Here is a 17,898-nt window from a genome sequence, read left to right on the forward strand (position 1 = left end):
AACAAGCCACTTCACTTTATGTTTTTCGTTTTATTACCCATTTTTCAAAATCTAGTCCTCAAAAACTTTCTAAATTACTCTATGAACATGTCTTAACATTTTTTATTTGGTTATTGATGTATTTCTCTTACTTCTTCCTCCTCTGACCACTCACCCTGAAGTGATCCTCACATCCTTAGATGTACCAATTATCTTTCCTCATAAGCTATCTATCATTTCTAACTATTTAGCCAATTTACCTTTTCAGGTATATTTTATCTCCCCCCAAACTGCAGCAAGGTGGAGTAAAAAGACAGAGGGACGACATCTACATTTTGTGTTTATGTACAAAATAAGCACTCAAGTATCTGCTAATCAAAATGTTTATACCTGCATATTCACATTCTACAATTTTATATACTTTCCCTTATGGCTATCAAGTTTCAAATATCCCTGTGATAGCAAATCATGAAACACATCAAAAAATTACTATGTAGAAGTAATTCACCAAATAAAGTATGACAAGCTAGAGACAAGTTCACATTCATGGCAACAAATTTTAAGATATGTTTTTCATACCAAGATATAGACGAGAAAGAGAAATCAAAAGAATCCCAGAAACCTGAAAGAAAATGACAGTAACTAAAGTTTATAATCAGAAGATTGAAGGTGATTCCTTATGCAGAGAGGCCGAAACAAAGACTGGAAGCATAAAAAGTTCTTTTAACAAACAAGAGTGCAAGTATATGATATCTTGTTAGATGATGATAGGTAGTGAGATAAGAGGAAAGGAAGGAGAAAAAAAGGAAAAAGATGAAGAAAGAGAGAGGAAGAGAAAGGTCTTGAAATCTTGATTCACAAGAGAACACAATACGAGACACACCTATTTCAAGCTTATTTCTCCCTTTCTTAGATACATGTAGCTATAATTATCCAAAACTAAAACAGAAGTCACACTGAGAACATGTTAATGTCAGAAGTATGCATGTGCAAAAATTCTGAGTGGTGGATTGGCAGCCTCTGCTTGTTTGGAACGTTGCAAGGAGAAATATATTGTTCTGGATTAGTGGACACTGGAACATTTTTTTTTTTAATCTCTTAAGTAAAAGAAAGGTTAACAATTATATAAATAAGGAAAATTTGATTACATAAATGAAAACTGTTATTTGGAATTTACCCAGGAAACAACAAAAGCAAAGCAAAACTCAAATTCAGTAAAATTGCTTTCTAGCCAGAGACATTGTACTCTTCAATATCAAAACCAGACAAAGGGCAAAAACTAGAGCTTTGAAAAACATTATAGAAATAGAAAGACATGAAAAGACAGACAGACATAGCTTGAACAACAGAAATAGAAAAGAGTGCAGAAAAGATACAGCAAAAGTGCCAGACATACAACATCAGCTACTGAAATGGGATCTACAAATTCCAAATGCCCTAGTACCAAGAAGTTTCAAAGTCTCTTTTCACATCTTTTCATATCAACTTAATATTCACTTAGTTAAAGTTGTAGTTAAAACTTAGCTGTACTGTAGTAACACAAAGTGAAAAGGGGGTATAAAAACAACTCTGTTTAGGAACATTTATGGTCGTATTAAAACTTCTAAACTTGCCTCTCTCTTTCAGAGAATGGGGAATATTACAAAAGCCCTCAACTTTAGTTAAGAGAGTTTGTACACATTTTCAAGTTATTTGGAGGATTGATTTATCTGCCTCTTCACATTTAATAGGACGTTAGAGCCTCTTAACTAGAATTCAGAACAACCCTTATCAAAACAAGATAAAGTTTATCTCCTGCCACTGCCAAAGACAAAATGTGGGATTGCTCAACTCTGTGCAATTAGTGCTATCAACCTTCAATAAAATATCCCAAAATACTCAATCTTTGCCCAGAATACTTAAGCTACATAGGATCTGAAAATATGAATAACTGACTAAGTTTTTAGATGAACATAAGTAAGCCTAGAATTAGTATTTTGTTGTTGTTGTTCTTTGAAGAATAAAGTTATCTCACGTTAATCTTCTCTTTAGCTTTTTTCTCTGGTTCGTTAAAAAAAGAAAAGGGCTCAAACTTTCCGCCTTACACAGTATGCTTTTTCAACAAATACTTTTAAAAGTTTATGTTAAGACTGTTTTATTTTTAGTTAAAAGATGGAACAGAGGGGCAGGAGAGAGCAAGGAGCATGTACTGTCTATTTCATACTATGTCCGGAGTTAAACCATCTCACTCATCATACACTGCTTAGAAGTAACAAAAACAAACCCAACACAAACCCCTTCAAGTGCTTTTATCATGCAGATCCTCTATTAAGAGGAAAGCTAGCAATGAAAGTAAGGAAAAAAACCCATCAGTTTTTCTAGACAATAATAAGTTAGGGAATTATGTAAGCAGACAAGGAATTAAAACATTTTTATCTCAATTCTCAATCTTAACTCTTTTAATCTGTTTACAGATTTAGGTGGTCTTAAAAAGATTTTAAAAACTGTGCTTGATACAGAAAAAAAAAGGAATTAGAATATTTATCTGAAGGATATCATGCGCCATACTAAAATGTTTTCTTATTTTAAAATCTATTACCTTTATTAATAAATTTGTTAAATTATAATTACTATATGTGAAACATGGATTTTTAAAGATACTTTGAAGATATCAGGTTTTTTTAAAGTTTTTTTTAAATTTCTGTTAACAGGCGAGAAAAGGGCAGTAAAATGCTGATTAATACAAAATAATTTTTGTCACATGATTTCATTACATTTTGTAAAGGTATAAATTTCAAGTACAAAATTCAAAGCAGTAGTCTCAAAATATACTTGATATTTTTAAGAATTTGTATACAGAACTTTTGTTCTTTTAAAGGTACAATTTATATCCCTTATTTTCTGGCTTGATGGCAAATTCTAAGCTTCAGTTTTGAACTCACATGAAATAGTACTTACTCTCAACACGTTGTGTCAACTTTAACCACTCCTAGTCTGAAAGTGGGGTATACTCCACTAGAATTAGCCATCCTTTAAATCACCCAAGCACTGTAACGAGTCCCTCTACATGGTGTTCACAAAGTGTTTAGTAAACTGAACTTATTTACCTAATACAATTAAATATGTACGATTTAATACCATGGGTTGAATTTGTGCTTGTCAAATTTTATGTTATTTTAGTAACTCAAAAACTTACTGATTAGCTACACACAGCCAAAGAGTTACAACTATAGCCAAAACTCAACATTCATGAGAGCAGACAGTGAACACAAGCTTCTACTTCTCCCTCAAATGGTTTTTATTTTCTTAATAGCAATGCTGGATGCTTTATCTTCTATCTGCCTATAGATTAAAAAAAAAATGAAATAAACAAAGGAGTGAAGAGCAGAAAGTAGGGCACTTAGATAACTTATAAATGAAGAGACAGGATAAAACCATCAAGCTAAATAATAAGATCTCAAAAGATCTACCTCAAAGCTATCATTATGAAAATATGTTCCTTCTGGAAATATTACTAACTGGACATAGCTGGAAGTTAGCTATATGTAAACAACCGACCATAACTAGAGACAGCATAGCATTAAGAACACATTAGCAGGGGACAAAAAAACATGGGTTTAAACGCCAAGTGCCCATATGATAGCTTAGTGATCTGGATAAACGTGGGCAAATCACTTCATCTCTGTACAGTTTCTCCATTCATAAAACCAGTAACAATAAAACCTACCCCAATTTTACTGCAAGGTTTCATGAGACCCAAATGAGGTATTATGCATTTTGGAAGCAGAAATACTTTAGAAGCTGAAAACATCATGCAAAAAGTTAAAAGGAGTATCTGTGTTTTAACAAGATGAGGGGTAGCTCAAGTTCCAGTTTTTTAAATGCAAGATATTTTAACCCTTTTTAAAAAGCCTATTTTTTTTTCCTCATAGTTTGAAGATTCTATAGATATCATCCAATTCTATTACAAAAATCTGTTTCTTCCACCCTTTATAGGCTTTTTTCTATCTTATTCATAGAAAGAACAGGAAAATAGCTTTATCTAAAACTCTTATTAAATAAATAATACTTTTTAAGGCAGTAATGGAACTAACCCCTTGCCTAATTTCAAAGAGTATATAACATAATATGGCTGACTTCTACTCCTGGTTACATCACTAACTTTTAATGGTCTAAGAGCAAGTCACTTCAAACTTAAGAAGCTGTAGTTCTTGTATCTATGGACAAGGTGGAGTATTATTGTGATCAACTTACCTGATGAGGAAAAATTCACCTTCATAACTGAAAGGTGAGAGTAATATTCAATTTTGAGAGAAAACTTTCCCTCCAAACACTCTACTAATACATCAGAGATCTCTGAAAATATGAAACTAACATGTGTAGCCCACAATTTGTGTTCTTTTGAAGCTATAAAGGCAAACTGAGACAGGACTTCCTTATTTGACAGAGATATTCCAAAAAGGAGCAAATCAGAAACACAAAGACAGAGAAGGAGAGAAGAAAAAATTCTTCACGCGCATAGTTAAGGATTTACTTTTTAAAAAATTCTCCTCTATATACATAATCACAAAGGAAATCCATCTATCACTAACATTTGTAATCCAAATAATTAACACTTTTTAGGAAAGAATCTGACCAATCTTATATCTTACCTTATGAAGACTAAAGGCATATTGACAACAGCTAAAATTAATTTCTTCACTGATAAAAATTTCTTTCTTATTCTGCTTATTACACAGAAGTAACTTTACAATAATGATCAATCAAGTAGAGTGTCACTTTTATGAAAAATTTCACAAGCCATTATATTTTACAAATGACTGGTTTTTGTTAAATAGTTTTTTTGCAAAATAATTCTGGCCATACACATATTAATGCTATTGCTTTATGATTTTTTACTAGAGGCTTTTATAATTGATTTTTTAAATTTAATCATATTAAAAAAGTAAGTACATGCCTGCCTTTCTGTTTGCTTTGCTGAAAGGCATCCCTAATATACGGCAAGGGATTAAAAAAATGTCTAGGCACACAAAGTCAGCATCTGCGGGCACTTCTGCCTTTATGGAGTAGTTAAGAGGCGTGAAACACTGCGCATCACGTTTTATATGATATTAAACCACTGCAACTTAAATACTCAGCAGAAGACATCAAATATCCATTTAAGAAACAAAATGTGGAGGGAAAAAGGGCTTAACCCAAAGAAACATCTAACATACCATAATGATAAAAGGCAAGAATACCTGTTTCTTTGGTTTTAATTTAAAACTGATATACCTGAATCAAATTCTGTTGTACTGGAGGACTGCTGGTAAAATACAATGACACAGTATTTATTTATAATTTCTCCACATGGTTTTTGAAACATTTTTCTTATCTATATTGTCATTTCATACTTGTTAGTTTTTCAAAGTTTCACTATTAAAACTATCTCAAAAACTAAACTAGTTATATCACAATAAACAGGTATTGTAATATAGGCAATTTTCTTTTAAATTTAGCATTTAATAAAAGTATGGAATAAATAACTTTTTTGAAACTTAAGGTGAAAATGTCTGACCCAATTCTTAAATGGATTTCCTTTGTGATATGCAGGGGACCTGTATCAACAACTCCCCAAATCTTTAACAGCTATCAAATGAAGAGACTGATAATTACCATATTAAAATAAGATCGAATTTTGACTCCTCTTGCCAGATCCCACACTATCACATTTCCATCATGACCAGCAGAAAAGAGAACTCTTGGATCAAATGGGTGTGGCTCAAGAACAAATACCTCATCTTCATGACCCTGAAATATTTTATAAGTGTCAAAGAATTATAAATATTAAAAGATAAAAAAAATCAAACAAACACCAATATGACAACACTGCTATAAGTGGTAAAAATCTTCAAATTTATCAAATGTATAATAAAAAAGTTGAGTTAAAATAAAATCACTGTCCAGGGATTTGCTATCATCAAGTGAAACCTGTGAGTACTATTTACTGATCCAGCCCTGAATATTTAAAAAAAACAGCTAGATCTACATTTCTAAGCCAAACGTGTTTAACTGCATTTTAAAATTATTTCCATTCTCCCAAAAAGACCTGTTAGCCAGCAAGTAAGAAATTTTAGATAACATAAAAGACTTTATTTCTTAACAAAAGTATTCTATTTTACAACCAGCTTCAGTTTTTACCAAATAAAAATTAGTCTTTTTTCTCACCATCAGGACATGAATTAGTTGGCCAGTGTAAGAATTCCAAACTTTCAAAGTCATGTTATTAACTGCAGTTATAACTGTATTGTCATGTCGATCCCATGCTACCATCGTTACTTTCATTTTTGTGATTTTATCTTCTATCCCTTGAAGGTTTTGGCTGAAAGTGATGGAAGCAGTATTTGTTTATTAAAATATCAGCATGACAAAAACCTAAATGTATTTTCTTAGTTTACATTCATTAACATGGATAACTAACTACTGCTTAACACAGTATTTAAGAATAATTTGAACCAACAAAAAACAATGGCAAAAATCACTGTATGGAGTCAGCAAAATCAGGATTCCGGTGCTGCTATGATACTTAGTAACAGATGAGCTTGAGTAAACATGACTGACTTTAATATCTTTCTGGGTCAAAGACCTCTGTGCCATGCTGCTCACTCTCCATCTTTTACTGTTGCCGTCATGCCCTGATACTTTGCTCCCCATTCAAGACTACTATGCATAAACACAGATAGAAAAAAATACATTAAAATATTAAAACTAAACTGATAATTTCAACACGTAGTATAATTTCTCTTGGCTAGAGATAACCAGTGGATATACCACATCACCCCTGGGTCAGATGGAACATTGCATGTTCTAGTTTTCTTTAAAAAGTAGTAAAAGGTACAGCTATTCTTATAGTACTATCATACTGTCAACAAAACTGAACTGCAGAATATCATTAATTCACACAGGGCAAAAACTCATTTTATAAAAGTCAACACTTTCATCTCCAAAAGCACCTTCAATTATCACAGAAAAGTAATCAGTTTAACATGGGATTATGATCCATGCTTTTATACGGTGAGTCTCACACTAACCTGTGAAACAGCTTTACAACTTTAAAAGATCTAGATATATCTATGTAATATTTCAAATGTGATCTCTTACCCTGCTGGCCGAGTAGCCATATCCAGCAAAATACTCTTCCATTCTCTTCGTTTAAATTGCCAAATACGTGCTGTCCCATCCCGACTGCCACTTACAAACCTGCAAAGGAGCCCACCCGCCAAAGAAAAAAAAAAATCACATGTGCTTCACCAAAATGCACTTTCCAATAGAGTTATGTTTTTAAAAACACTGAAAAAAAACCTTTCACTTTTCCTTACACAGTCTTCTAATATAACAGATTATTCTAACTGATATTTTCTGCAAAGCAAAGAATTTCTGAAACACCAGAGGCTTTTAAAATGTTATATACATACACACATTCTAATGTATGTGGCTAGGTCGCCTAAACTTCAAGTGATTCAAGGCCACTATTTACTACCTTAGAAAGAGAATTGATACTTTCCAAGAGAAAAACACTGATTTTCCTCTCAACATTTTACTCAAGATGTAAATATCATTTTTAAAGTTAAAACAAGAATATGAAAAAACATATACAATATCATCTAAGTTTATTATCAATAAACACTTCTGCTTCAAATATTACATTATAATGTATTCCCAATCTTTACTAAAAGTTTCCTTACACTTTGATATGTATAGAAAATATGTAGGGTGGATGAAAGTCCCTATTATTGAAAAAAAAAGTGGCCAAATAAATTATTATAGATAAAACATAAATACACATTAACAAGAATGTGATGAAAATTGACTTTTCATCATAACTGGTCAAGATCTTTATTCTAGGTGGCTAATTAATATACAAAGCTAATTAAAACCTGACCATAGGACTGTCTTTATTTCATATTTGAAAACTAGAATTCAATTTGACAAACAAAAATAATTATTTTACCTGTTACTAGTGTTGGAAAACTGGATACTGTCAACTTTGTCCTATATACAAACAAATGAACAGAAAAGAGGATCCTAAATATAAACTGTTAAGACTCATTTACATCATACTCATCTAAGTCTTTTCAACAATACTTACAGTATGAAACTCCAATTCTGATATTTTCTCTGGCTGACCTGATCCAAAAAAATAAACCCTAATAATGTGATCTGTGCTTCCTGTGGCCAGAAACATTCCACCTGAGGAATAACATCAAACATTTATGAGTAAAATACAAGCTCAAACTCTCTGAAAATTAAATAAGAAATGTAAGCAACATTATCATACTATATACTGAAAGACTAATGTTTCATTCTACAACTATTCACATTTATCCTAATGAACATAATACATCTAACCTGAAATTAAGAGTCTGCTAACATAAGCTCTGACTAGAATTTTTCAATATTTAAAGAAGCTGTCTTCTACAAATGATTTCACTAATAATTACATAATCATGTTAATATTATCAGAAAATATGTCTTAATTCTGCTAAAATCCCTCTCCTGCCTTATTTCCCATCTGCTAAAATCCTAGCAAGTATTTAGGCCCCAACTCCTTCACTATGGGCCTTCCAGGCTTGCAATCCAGTAAGCCTCCTCTCCTCTGAACTCTCACTACGACTCTCATGGAGCACATACATTCTACGGCACTACAGCTATTTGTACATGCAGTTTTACACTCTCTCAGAATCAACACCCTCCCACAGTGCTGAAAACAATGCTATATAAAATTGCATCTAGAGTGCCCTGAAGCACATGCAGAGCCTATATTTATATTAATACTAGAAGTAAAACCGTCTGCATGGCAGTAGCAGTGGAAATCGAGAAGCTAGAAATTAAAGCTGTTTAGATACTGGTACAGCAAAAATAAGACTCATGTCACCAGTTTGCCATCACTTGTCTCTGGTACTACTGCTAACCACAATTATGAAAAGAAAAGGTAAACTGTGGAAAGAACTAGTATTAGGAACATTAATTCATGTTTCATTTTCTCATCAATTCACTTAAAATCTCCAGATCACAATTTGTTTATCAAGACTCTGGTATCCATTCAAAATGCTGCTACATAAACTCAAACTGTAACTGGAATTTCATCACTGCTATAAAGCTGTTTTTTAAAGAGCAAATAAGAACAATCTGGAGCAAAATAAGTAATAAAGATGTACGAATGTCTATCAACCTATTTTACTCAGCCATAAGTACTTCCAAAATCACTGAAAATACAAAAGATTTAAAATACTTTTCAATGAGATAATTATTCGAAGACTTATTCTTTAACAGTAAAATTTGAAACTATTTCCTCCTACAAAAGATTTATTGTCTTCTTAAAGAAAAACTTAATTAGTAAAACACTCAACCAAATGAGTATGTAAGCTAAACTCAAGCAAAGTTCAAATACTGATAAACTAATTTATGACCACCCCCGGTACATGCAAGAGAATATGATTTCCATTACAACAGTAGGTATATTCCAAAATTTTATGTGTTCCACTAGAAGCCTTCAAATATACAACTTTTAAGTGGAGAGTCAGGAAGAAAACAAATCTTACCAGCACTAAAAGATGAACAGATCATTTGAACTCCAGGTCGAGGGCGCTCTGTAAATTTTGCAGGTCTTGGACTGTAATACAAAAAATAACTAATCAAAAATATCCCAAAGAGATCAACACCACCGGAATTCAGCTGCCTCAAAAAATAATTACAGAAGGACAAAATAAGAAGCAACAGATGGTGCCCTTTCTAAAAGCAAGTTCAAAATCATTGTGTGTCATGATCAGCAGGATCATGTGGAAACTTTACATATAGATTTTTAGAGGAGTTCCTCATTATGTAACAATCTATACATGAAACAAAGTCACTGTCCGACCTGACACATAGTTGTTACACTCACTTCTAATCAAATTTAACAGGTTCTCAGTTTCATACAGCAGAACAGCAATGCACAAATATATAATGAAATAAGTCACAAATATGTAAGCAACTATATTGCTCATTTAAAATAGTGATCTATAGAAAATAGGTCACACTTAACTATGTTTCCATTAATTACATAATTATATTACAGATTATATGTTTATATTAATAGTACTAACATTACATGCTTACTGTTACAATCAACCAGACTGAAGAAAAATTAAATTATGGATTTTACCCATACCAGTTCCAATACATATACAATATATATGTAATATTCCAATACAGTGATTACATTTAAAGCCCTTAACATATATTTCAACCTAGTTTTTCTCAGAATATTAGGAGAGAAAAATATAAAAAATAATTAGAGCCTTCAATCAGAGTGCACTGCATAACTTTCACTATGCAAGCTACTGAACACAGAATGGTTTCAGTCTTGTGATCATTTAGGGGAAAAATGTACAGAATATTCTGTTAACCGACATTTTAACAAGTTTTATTAATATTCATTAGCTCTGATATAGCTAAGCATAACTGATACAGCTTAGAGAAAATTACTAAAACATTCTTGAAACCTAAACATTTATTTAGAGAAAAAAGTTACCTCTAAGTAAATTTATCTGAATTTACCTCTAAGTAAATTTATCTAAATTTATCATATAGGCAATAAAAGAACTGCTTTCATTAATATCTTACAGACTGTGGTACACTTTTATTAATTTTTGGCACATGCCAAACAAGCAGTTAGTTAGAACCCATAACCAGAATATGTAAGCAATTATATAGACTGCCATTTGAAACAAATGCTAGTATTCTTAAAGGGAAAAAACAGATAAGCAGGTACACATAATTTATTTTTAAATGTACATTTGAGGAAATATTTTAAGCTAAGGCCTAGGAGCCCTCCGAGCTCAGTTTCCAGTTCTGCCACTTATCAGCGTGACCTTATTAGGCAAGTCAACACTTCTGTACCTGAGTCTCCTCATCTGTAAGATGGAGGTGAACATCACCTCTCCATTCACAGATTGGTCCACGGGGTAAATAGAGCACTTATCCCACTAGATCCACTTGAGAGGCAGCACGAAATAGCACAAAACCAGAGGGCAAGGAAATGTTACAGTCCTGGCCTTGCCATTTTTAAATATCGTTTTAACTGTGAGAAAGTCATTTAACCTTTCTTTGCCTCAGTGTCCTGAACCCAAACATAATATCATCCAGACAACTTATTTCGATAAACCAAAATATCATTATAGGTAAAAGCATAAATGCAAAATGCTATTACGGGGCAGAGGGAAGGGTGCATCTATCTACCTTGGTGTAGTTTAGTGAAAATTTAATGATTCCATTTTCCTAAATTTCCCTAGATCCACAATAAAATCTATTCTATAGATACAGTAACAGAAATAACTGCAATTCTTCTAAAGAACTAGGAACTCTGAAGATTATGTTCTAAATACCAAAAGGAGTTACTGCAGCATACAGAAAGTAGTAGTAATAAAACAGGAGTATTCTGAAAAGGCGAGAGCTAGGGAAAACGGTAAGAGAAAAAAAAATAAACATGTTAACATATAACTGTCTTTAAAGCATGAAAACAAAAAGGAAAGGATAAAAGTGAGAGGTCAGTGAAGAGCCAAAATTAACGTTACTCAAGGAGAAAAATAAAATTATTCCTACTGTTGATTACTTTATACTTTGTAATTTCAACCATTAAGTTAAACATATTTATCCTAAAAAATAAAAGAGCAACTGACTTTATTTTAAGGGTTCCAGCATCCCAGAGCCAAAAACAAATAGTGCCATCTGCCCCCGTAGAAGATAGATATCTCTTTGAGCCACTGCACAATGGTGAGAACTGAAAAAGAAAGAAGCAAGTTTATAAGAAGAGTAACATAGTCCAAATAATAAACCTATTTTAACCATACAAATAGCAAATAACAATAATGTTTAAACACTCCAATTTGACAAATGTCATGGTTATCTTCATATTTAAAGTCCATGTATTTATACAGAAAAGAGAAAATATTCCTTTATTTATTTTAGTTGACTTTGTAGAATGGATTATAAAGGTGACTTCTTAAAATTTATTTTAAAATGTAACCACAGAGGATTTTTCAGGGATTAAAATGATTACCTGTAGTGACGTTATAGATGCACTGTGGCCCTGAAGAACTGCCAAAGGTGCACACGTACGAAGACACCAGACTCGGATCATTTTATCACAACTGCCAGCTGCTATCATGGTATTCTCATAGTTGACAGCCATGTCTGATATTTCAGCAGCATGCCCTCTCAAAGTAGCTAATAATCTCCCATCATCTGTTGCCCAGATTTTCACAAGACAGTCATCAGAACCCTTAAAATAAAAATGGATATTTATTGAACTAACTATATATTTTAGTTCAAATACTTAACACAGATTCTTTTTAATCCTATCTGTTATACCCACTTCCCAATATTCGTAACTTTAAGTACTAAAATGTATTATATACTTGTGTTAGAAACTTTCCTCTACACAAGGTGCTTTATTTTATAAATTATTCACTTATAAAGAATACTTGTATGCGCCCACAATCTAACAGGAAAAGTAGGATGTTAGCAATAACTAACCTTTACCTATAGCCCTTACCCACTACCCAAGGCAGCCTCTGTATGGAATCTTGTCAAAGAATCTGAACTTCTAATATAACAAAACTATAACTGCAAAACAAATGTAACATGCAATAGTGACTAATCCTAGCTACGTTACTATAAAAATGAAAGGAAGCTTATTGATGCTTTTTCCTCCTACAGAGCCAAAATCTGTAACATATGAGTTTCCCACCATTGATCTTCAGTGCTAAATGCTAAATACATTACATACAAAGTCACTCAACATCAGTTATTAGAAAAAAGTTAATTTTAGCTGCATGATATCATTAAAAATATATATACTACCTGTTTACCCTTTGCAGAAGCATAAGCTCAAGGAGAAACGTAAAGAATAGTTTCCTACGAATATCTATATTTACAAATAAACATTTCACTTTCACTTAGCCAAAGCAGCAGTAAGAACTTCTAGACTTTTTTTTCCTTCTTTAATTTTTCTTACTCATCTTATAGTTCAAAGTTTACTTTTACCAACCTCTCCCTATTTCCCCTCTAGTTTTTACTATTAAAAAGTTTTAAATATACAAAGAGTACAATATATTACCATTAACCTCATAGATCCATTCCTCAGATTCAAAATTTATTAGAACATTTCAAAGGCTGTAGGTAAGAACTCTTTACAAATATTCCAATCTAATTTGTTAAAAAATTCACACACATTATTTTATCTGACATTAGAAAGTACTTAAGAGGATCTACAACAGCAAGGACACAGAGAAGTATCTGCTTCTAAAAACTAAGGCACTATTCGGCTCTGACCTACATTCACAACAAAAACAAAATTTTAAGTATACCAACACATGCAGAATGTACATGAAGAATAAAAATCATGTCAGCTCATTATTTCTTATGTATCTGAGTAAGTCTGCTTTATATTCTATCTTCCATGTTAACAAACAGAAAACAAACAAAAAAACGCACACATCTTTTTGACCAAAATGCCAGCTTTTATGAAAAGGACAGGGGGCAACCTGTTATCTAAAAGTCAGTTTCCAGTGACTTTTCACCAAATAAAATTGAATAGAAAGTCCCAGTATATTATGAATGTATTAAGTTCACTAACCTTATTTTATAATTCTGCTTTGACACATACAAAAAAAAAAAAATCCCCCACAATATCACCCCCCCAAAACTGTACACAATTTGCTTTAGTGTGTATTATCCCAATTAACCTTTCTTTTCTTCCATTAAATTACAGGAGAGAAAGTTTTCATGTTACTTTCAGGGAAATCTCTCTTCACTGTCCTCCTCTATGATATAAAGTAGTACACTGTCCCCAACCCTCACCCGGATCCCCAGAACTTCTGGCAGAATTTTGAACAAAATCCAAAAGCATCCTCAGGCAATTTCTATCTCATGAATCATTATTTGTGATCATTTATTTTTATGCGAATATGAAACTAAATATGACCTGACAAATTCAACTAAGTTCTTTTAAAATGACTATCAGAAACACAGAGATTGAACCCAGTTCTTCCACGCTGCAGGTGGACTCTTTACCAACTGAGCCACAAGGGAAGCCCATCAGAAACACAAGTACACATAGATAATTGCTTGAAAAGGAGTGTAGACAAGAAGAAAAATCAAATTTACCAGGAAAATATTCTTACATAAATATGTTTAAGTTGCATGTGAAAGGATGAATTAAAAAACTGATAAAACTATTCCTTATAAAAAGACCAAACTGTAAAGCAGAACTTGAACAGATGATCATTCTTTACAGAAGCCTACATCAAAAGTTAGTAAAGTCTATAAACCAAAGAATAGAACATTACACTCTTTCAATCAAAACGTTAAGAGTTACAGACATGAAGGCAAAAGTAATGTCACTTAAATGGTGAAAGAAAAGAAAGAGTTGGAAAACACAGGCACAGGCGTTGGCCTTGGTAGGAAGGACACATGGGCTCCTAGGCCTCATGGAGGAGGAAGAGCTACGGTGGACATGGCAATTGTAAAGCAAGCAGCAGAGAAATTAGAGGAGTCCAACCTCAGCACCAAGACAAACAACTGAGGATTATCTCCCAAAAGTGGAGAAGCGGGAAACAAAAGGAGGAACCAAAAAAAGTGAGAGAAGTTTTAAAATGTGGTAGAATCTTATAAACAATAAGGGAAAAATCCTGGAAGCAACAGTGAACTTCCACCTAAAATTAGACAACATGATTTCAGAAAAAAACCTGAACTGACAAGGTTTTTAAACAAAGTTCTAATGCCCAGGGGAAAAAGAAGTATTCACTTATTTTCAGTAATACATAGATACTGCTGCTAGGACTGAGGATTTGGCATGGTAGTGGAAAAAGCTGGGAGTATGAAGTATAAGTGGGAAATTAAAAACAAAAATTAAGCTGCAAAGGTTTTATCTGAGGAAGGGCATAGAGGGTAGAGTTTTAAATGCCTCTTAAGGAGTTTGAATTTAACCTGGCAAGGGAAGTTAATGAAGAATTTTAAGCAGACAAGACATAAAAGAGAGTAAAGTCACTCAGTCGTGTCCGACTCTTTGCGATCCCATGGACTGTAGCCCACCAGGCTCTGTCCATGGAATTTCCCAGGCAAGAGTACTGGAGTGGATTGGCATTTTCTTCTCCAGGGGATCTTCCTGACCCAGGGATCGAACCTGGGTCTCCAGCATTGCAGGCAGATGCTTTACCGTCTGAGCCACCAGGGAATCCCCATATTTAATATTAAAATATTCCTGTGCGGCAGGGTTTCAGGTGATTTTTCAATTTTCTTCTCTTTGTTCACTGAAAACTTCTATAAGGAGTATGATTTCTATTAGTAATAATGGAAATTAAAATTATTTAAAATATTATAATAATAATGGTTGGACAAAGAACCTTATGTTAAAAAACTGATATCATCCCACAAGTATAGGATAGGTTTATGAGTACATAAGTAAAAAAGCAGATGGAAAGTGATGAATCTATGATAGAAAGTAGAGATTTTAGAATAGCGGGTCATAATTGAAAATACCGTCCATTCTGTGATTCAAAGATACGTAAAGCCAACCCAAATCATACTAAAAAGACTACTATCCACAGCTGAGAATATTCTGAAATGTAAATTCTCACATGTAAAATCTGATATGCTAGAATTTCATTTCAATGCACTGAATTATATCAGCTTCTTTAGGTGTAGAAGATACAATAGAAAATCAGCACTTCAAAACCTAATAAACCTAAGTTCAAAATGGAGAGAATGGAATAATAATGATTAAATAAACTCTGGTCCATCCATACAATGGAATATTACTCCACAATAAAAAAGGTACCAACTAGACATGCAATACCTTAAACGTATTTAAACGGTATTATGATTAATGAAAAAAGCCACTCTTAAAAGTTACATACTGTGTGCTTTCATTTACATAATATTCTCAACATGATAACACTGGAGATACACAGAGCAGACGGGCAGCTGCCAGGCATGCAAATATAAAAGGCAGCACAAGGGAGGTACTCTGCGGGGATGGAACTGTTCTGCACCTTGGCTGTGATGGCAGTTACATGAGCCTACACATGGAACAAATTTGAATAGAACTATGCATGCACACACACACGTGTACAAATGTTGAAAATTCCACATGTGTAGTCTAGTTAACAATGCTGCACCAGTGTCTATTTCCTAGTTTGATACTGTACTCCAGCTGTGTCATATGTCACCAGTAGGGAAAGCTGAAGGAAGGGTACATGAAAGTGTACATGGGATTCTGTACTATTTTTGCAACTTTGTGTGAGTCTATACTTATTTCAGGGCTTCCCTGGTGGCTCAGAGGTTAAAGTGTCTGCCTCCAGTGCGGGAGACCTGGGTTCGATCCCTGGGTCGGGAAGATCCCCTGGAGAAGGAAATGGTAACCCACTCCAGTATTCTTGCCTGGAGAATCCCATGGACGGAGAAGCCTGGTAGGCTACAGTCTATGGGGTCGCAAGGAGTCGGACACGACTGAATGACTTCACTACATACTTATTTCAAGATTAAAAAAACTTTAAACATGTCTAAATTGGTACATGAATACCATAGACACATTATATCTTTCTTCTTTAGCAAATGGGAAAATTCTCATATTTAATTTTAAACTAATACCATATAAGGGTGACCACCGTACTAAATTTAGTATTATAGCATAGGAAATGCTCCTTTAAGAATTGATATATGAGAGGGACTTCCCTGGTAGCCAGCGGCCAAGACTCTGCACTCCCAATGCAGGAGACCCAGGTTTGATCCCTGGTCAGGGAACTAGCGGAGAAGGCAGTGGCACCCCACTCCAGTACTCTCGCCTGGAAAATCCCACGGACGGAGGAGCCTGAAAGGCTGCAGTCCATGATGGTTGCTGAGGGTCAGTCATGACTGAGTGACTTCACTTTCACTTTTCACTTTCATGCATTGGAGAAGGAAATGGCAACCCACTCCAGTGTTCTTGCCTGGAGAATCCCAGGGACTGGGGAGCCTGGTGGGCTGCCGTCTATAGGGTCACACAGAGTTGGACACAACTGAAGTGACTTAGCAGCAGCAGGGAACTATATCCCAGAGACCACAACTAAGAGTTCACATGCCACAAGTACAAGATCCTGCATGCTACAATTAAGACCTGGCAGAGCCAAATAAATGAAAATATTTTTTAAAAAATTGATATGTGAGAACAAAGATGGAAAATAGGAACCTGATGCAAAATATACCCAGTGAAGACGGAATAGCCAAACACAAATAAAACTAAGTTAACTATATTCTTTTTTAAAAAGTTAGGATTGGGCCGAGATTAAGGGAGGGCGTAGCTGGTGTTTTCAAATGCAGTATTTTTGTTCCCTTTCTAGAAACCAGATGTAACGTTAGGTCAGAGAGAATTAAAACGAGCTACTTCTGAACCAGCAGAGTCCAGGCCCCAGGCCCTGCTGTGAAAGCCCCAGCGGAGATCAGGTCTTGGTCCACGTGACACTCCTTCCCATGCCATTCCTAGGTGCTCTGCCACAGCAAAGGCATCTGTGCTCCTAAAACAACAGGAATGTTTCACTGGCCTTCAGCCAGGAGAGGCTCAGTGAACAGGATAAAATTTCAGAGCAGATTTATGGTAAGTTGCCGGTGTTGGGACTAAAGTCTGGTTTGAGATCAAGCCCTGAGCTTTGGGAGTGGGAGTACTGAATTCCAAGACCCTAGACTACCAGAGTGGAGAAGGCAATGGCAGCCCACTCCAGTACTCTTGCCTGGAAAATGCCTTGGACGGAGGAGCCGGGTGGGCTGCAATCCATGGGGTTGCAAAGAGTAGGACACGACTGAGCGACTTCTTTCACTTTTCACTTTCATGCATTGGAGAAGGAAATGGCAACCCACTCCAGTGCCTGGAGAATCCCAGGGATG

General features: G+C 34.2%; 1 protein-coding gene across 5 annotated transcripts in view; it reads right to left on the reverse strand.

The window, feature by feature from the left end:
• Positions 1–17,898, reverse strand: part of PHIP (pleckstrin homology domain interacting protein) — a 125,126-nt gene that overhangs the window by 62,973 nt on the left and 44,255 nt on the right. For all 5 annotated transcript variants that reach the window (XM_060419190.1, XM_027972299.3, XM_027972298.3 and 2 more), the window contains exons 8-15: positions 12,038–12,259; positions 11,658–11,758; positions 9,540–9,610; positions 8,087–8,187; positions 7,949–7,989; positions 7,099–7,197; positions 6,166–6,319; positions 5,614–5,748 (exon numbers count right to left, since the gene is read on the reverse strand). In XM_060419190.1, the coding sequence (XP_060275173.1) occupies positions 5,614–5,748; positions 6,166–6,319; positions 7,099–7,197; positions 7,949–7,989; positions 8,087–8,187; positions 9,540–9,610; positions 11,658–11,758; positions 12,038–12,259 (924 nt within the window). The remainder of the gene's footprint in view (positions 1–5,613; positions 5,749–6,165; positions 6,320–7,098; positions 7,198–7,948; positions 7,990–8,086; positions 8,188–9,539; positions 9,611–11,657; positions 11,759–12,037; positions 12,260–17,898) is intronic.

The sequence above is a fragment of the Ovis aries genome, chromosome 8 (assembly GCF_016772045.2).
Source record: "Ovis aries strain OAR_USU_Benz2616 breed Rambouillet chromosome 8, ARS-UI_Ramb_v3.0, whole genome shotgun sequence".
NCBI lineage: Eukaryota > Metazoa > Chordata > Mammalia > Artiodactyla > Bovidae > Ovis > Ovis aries.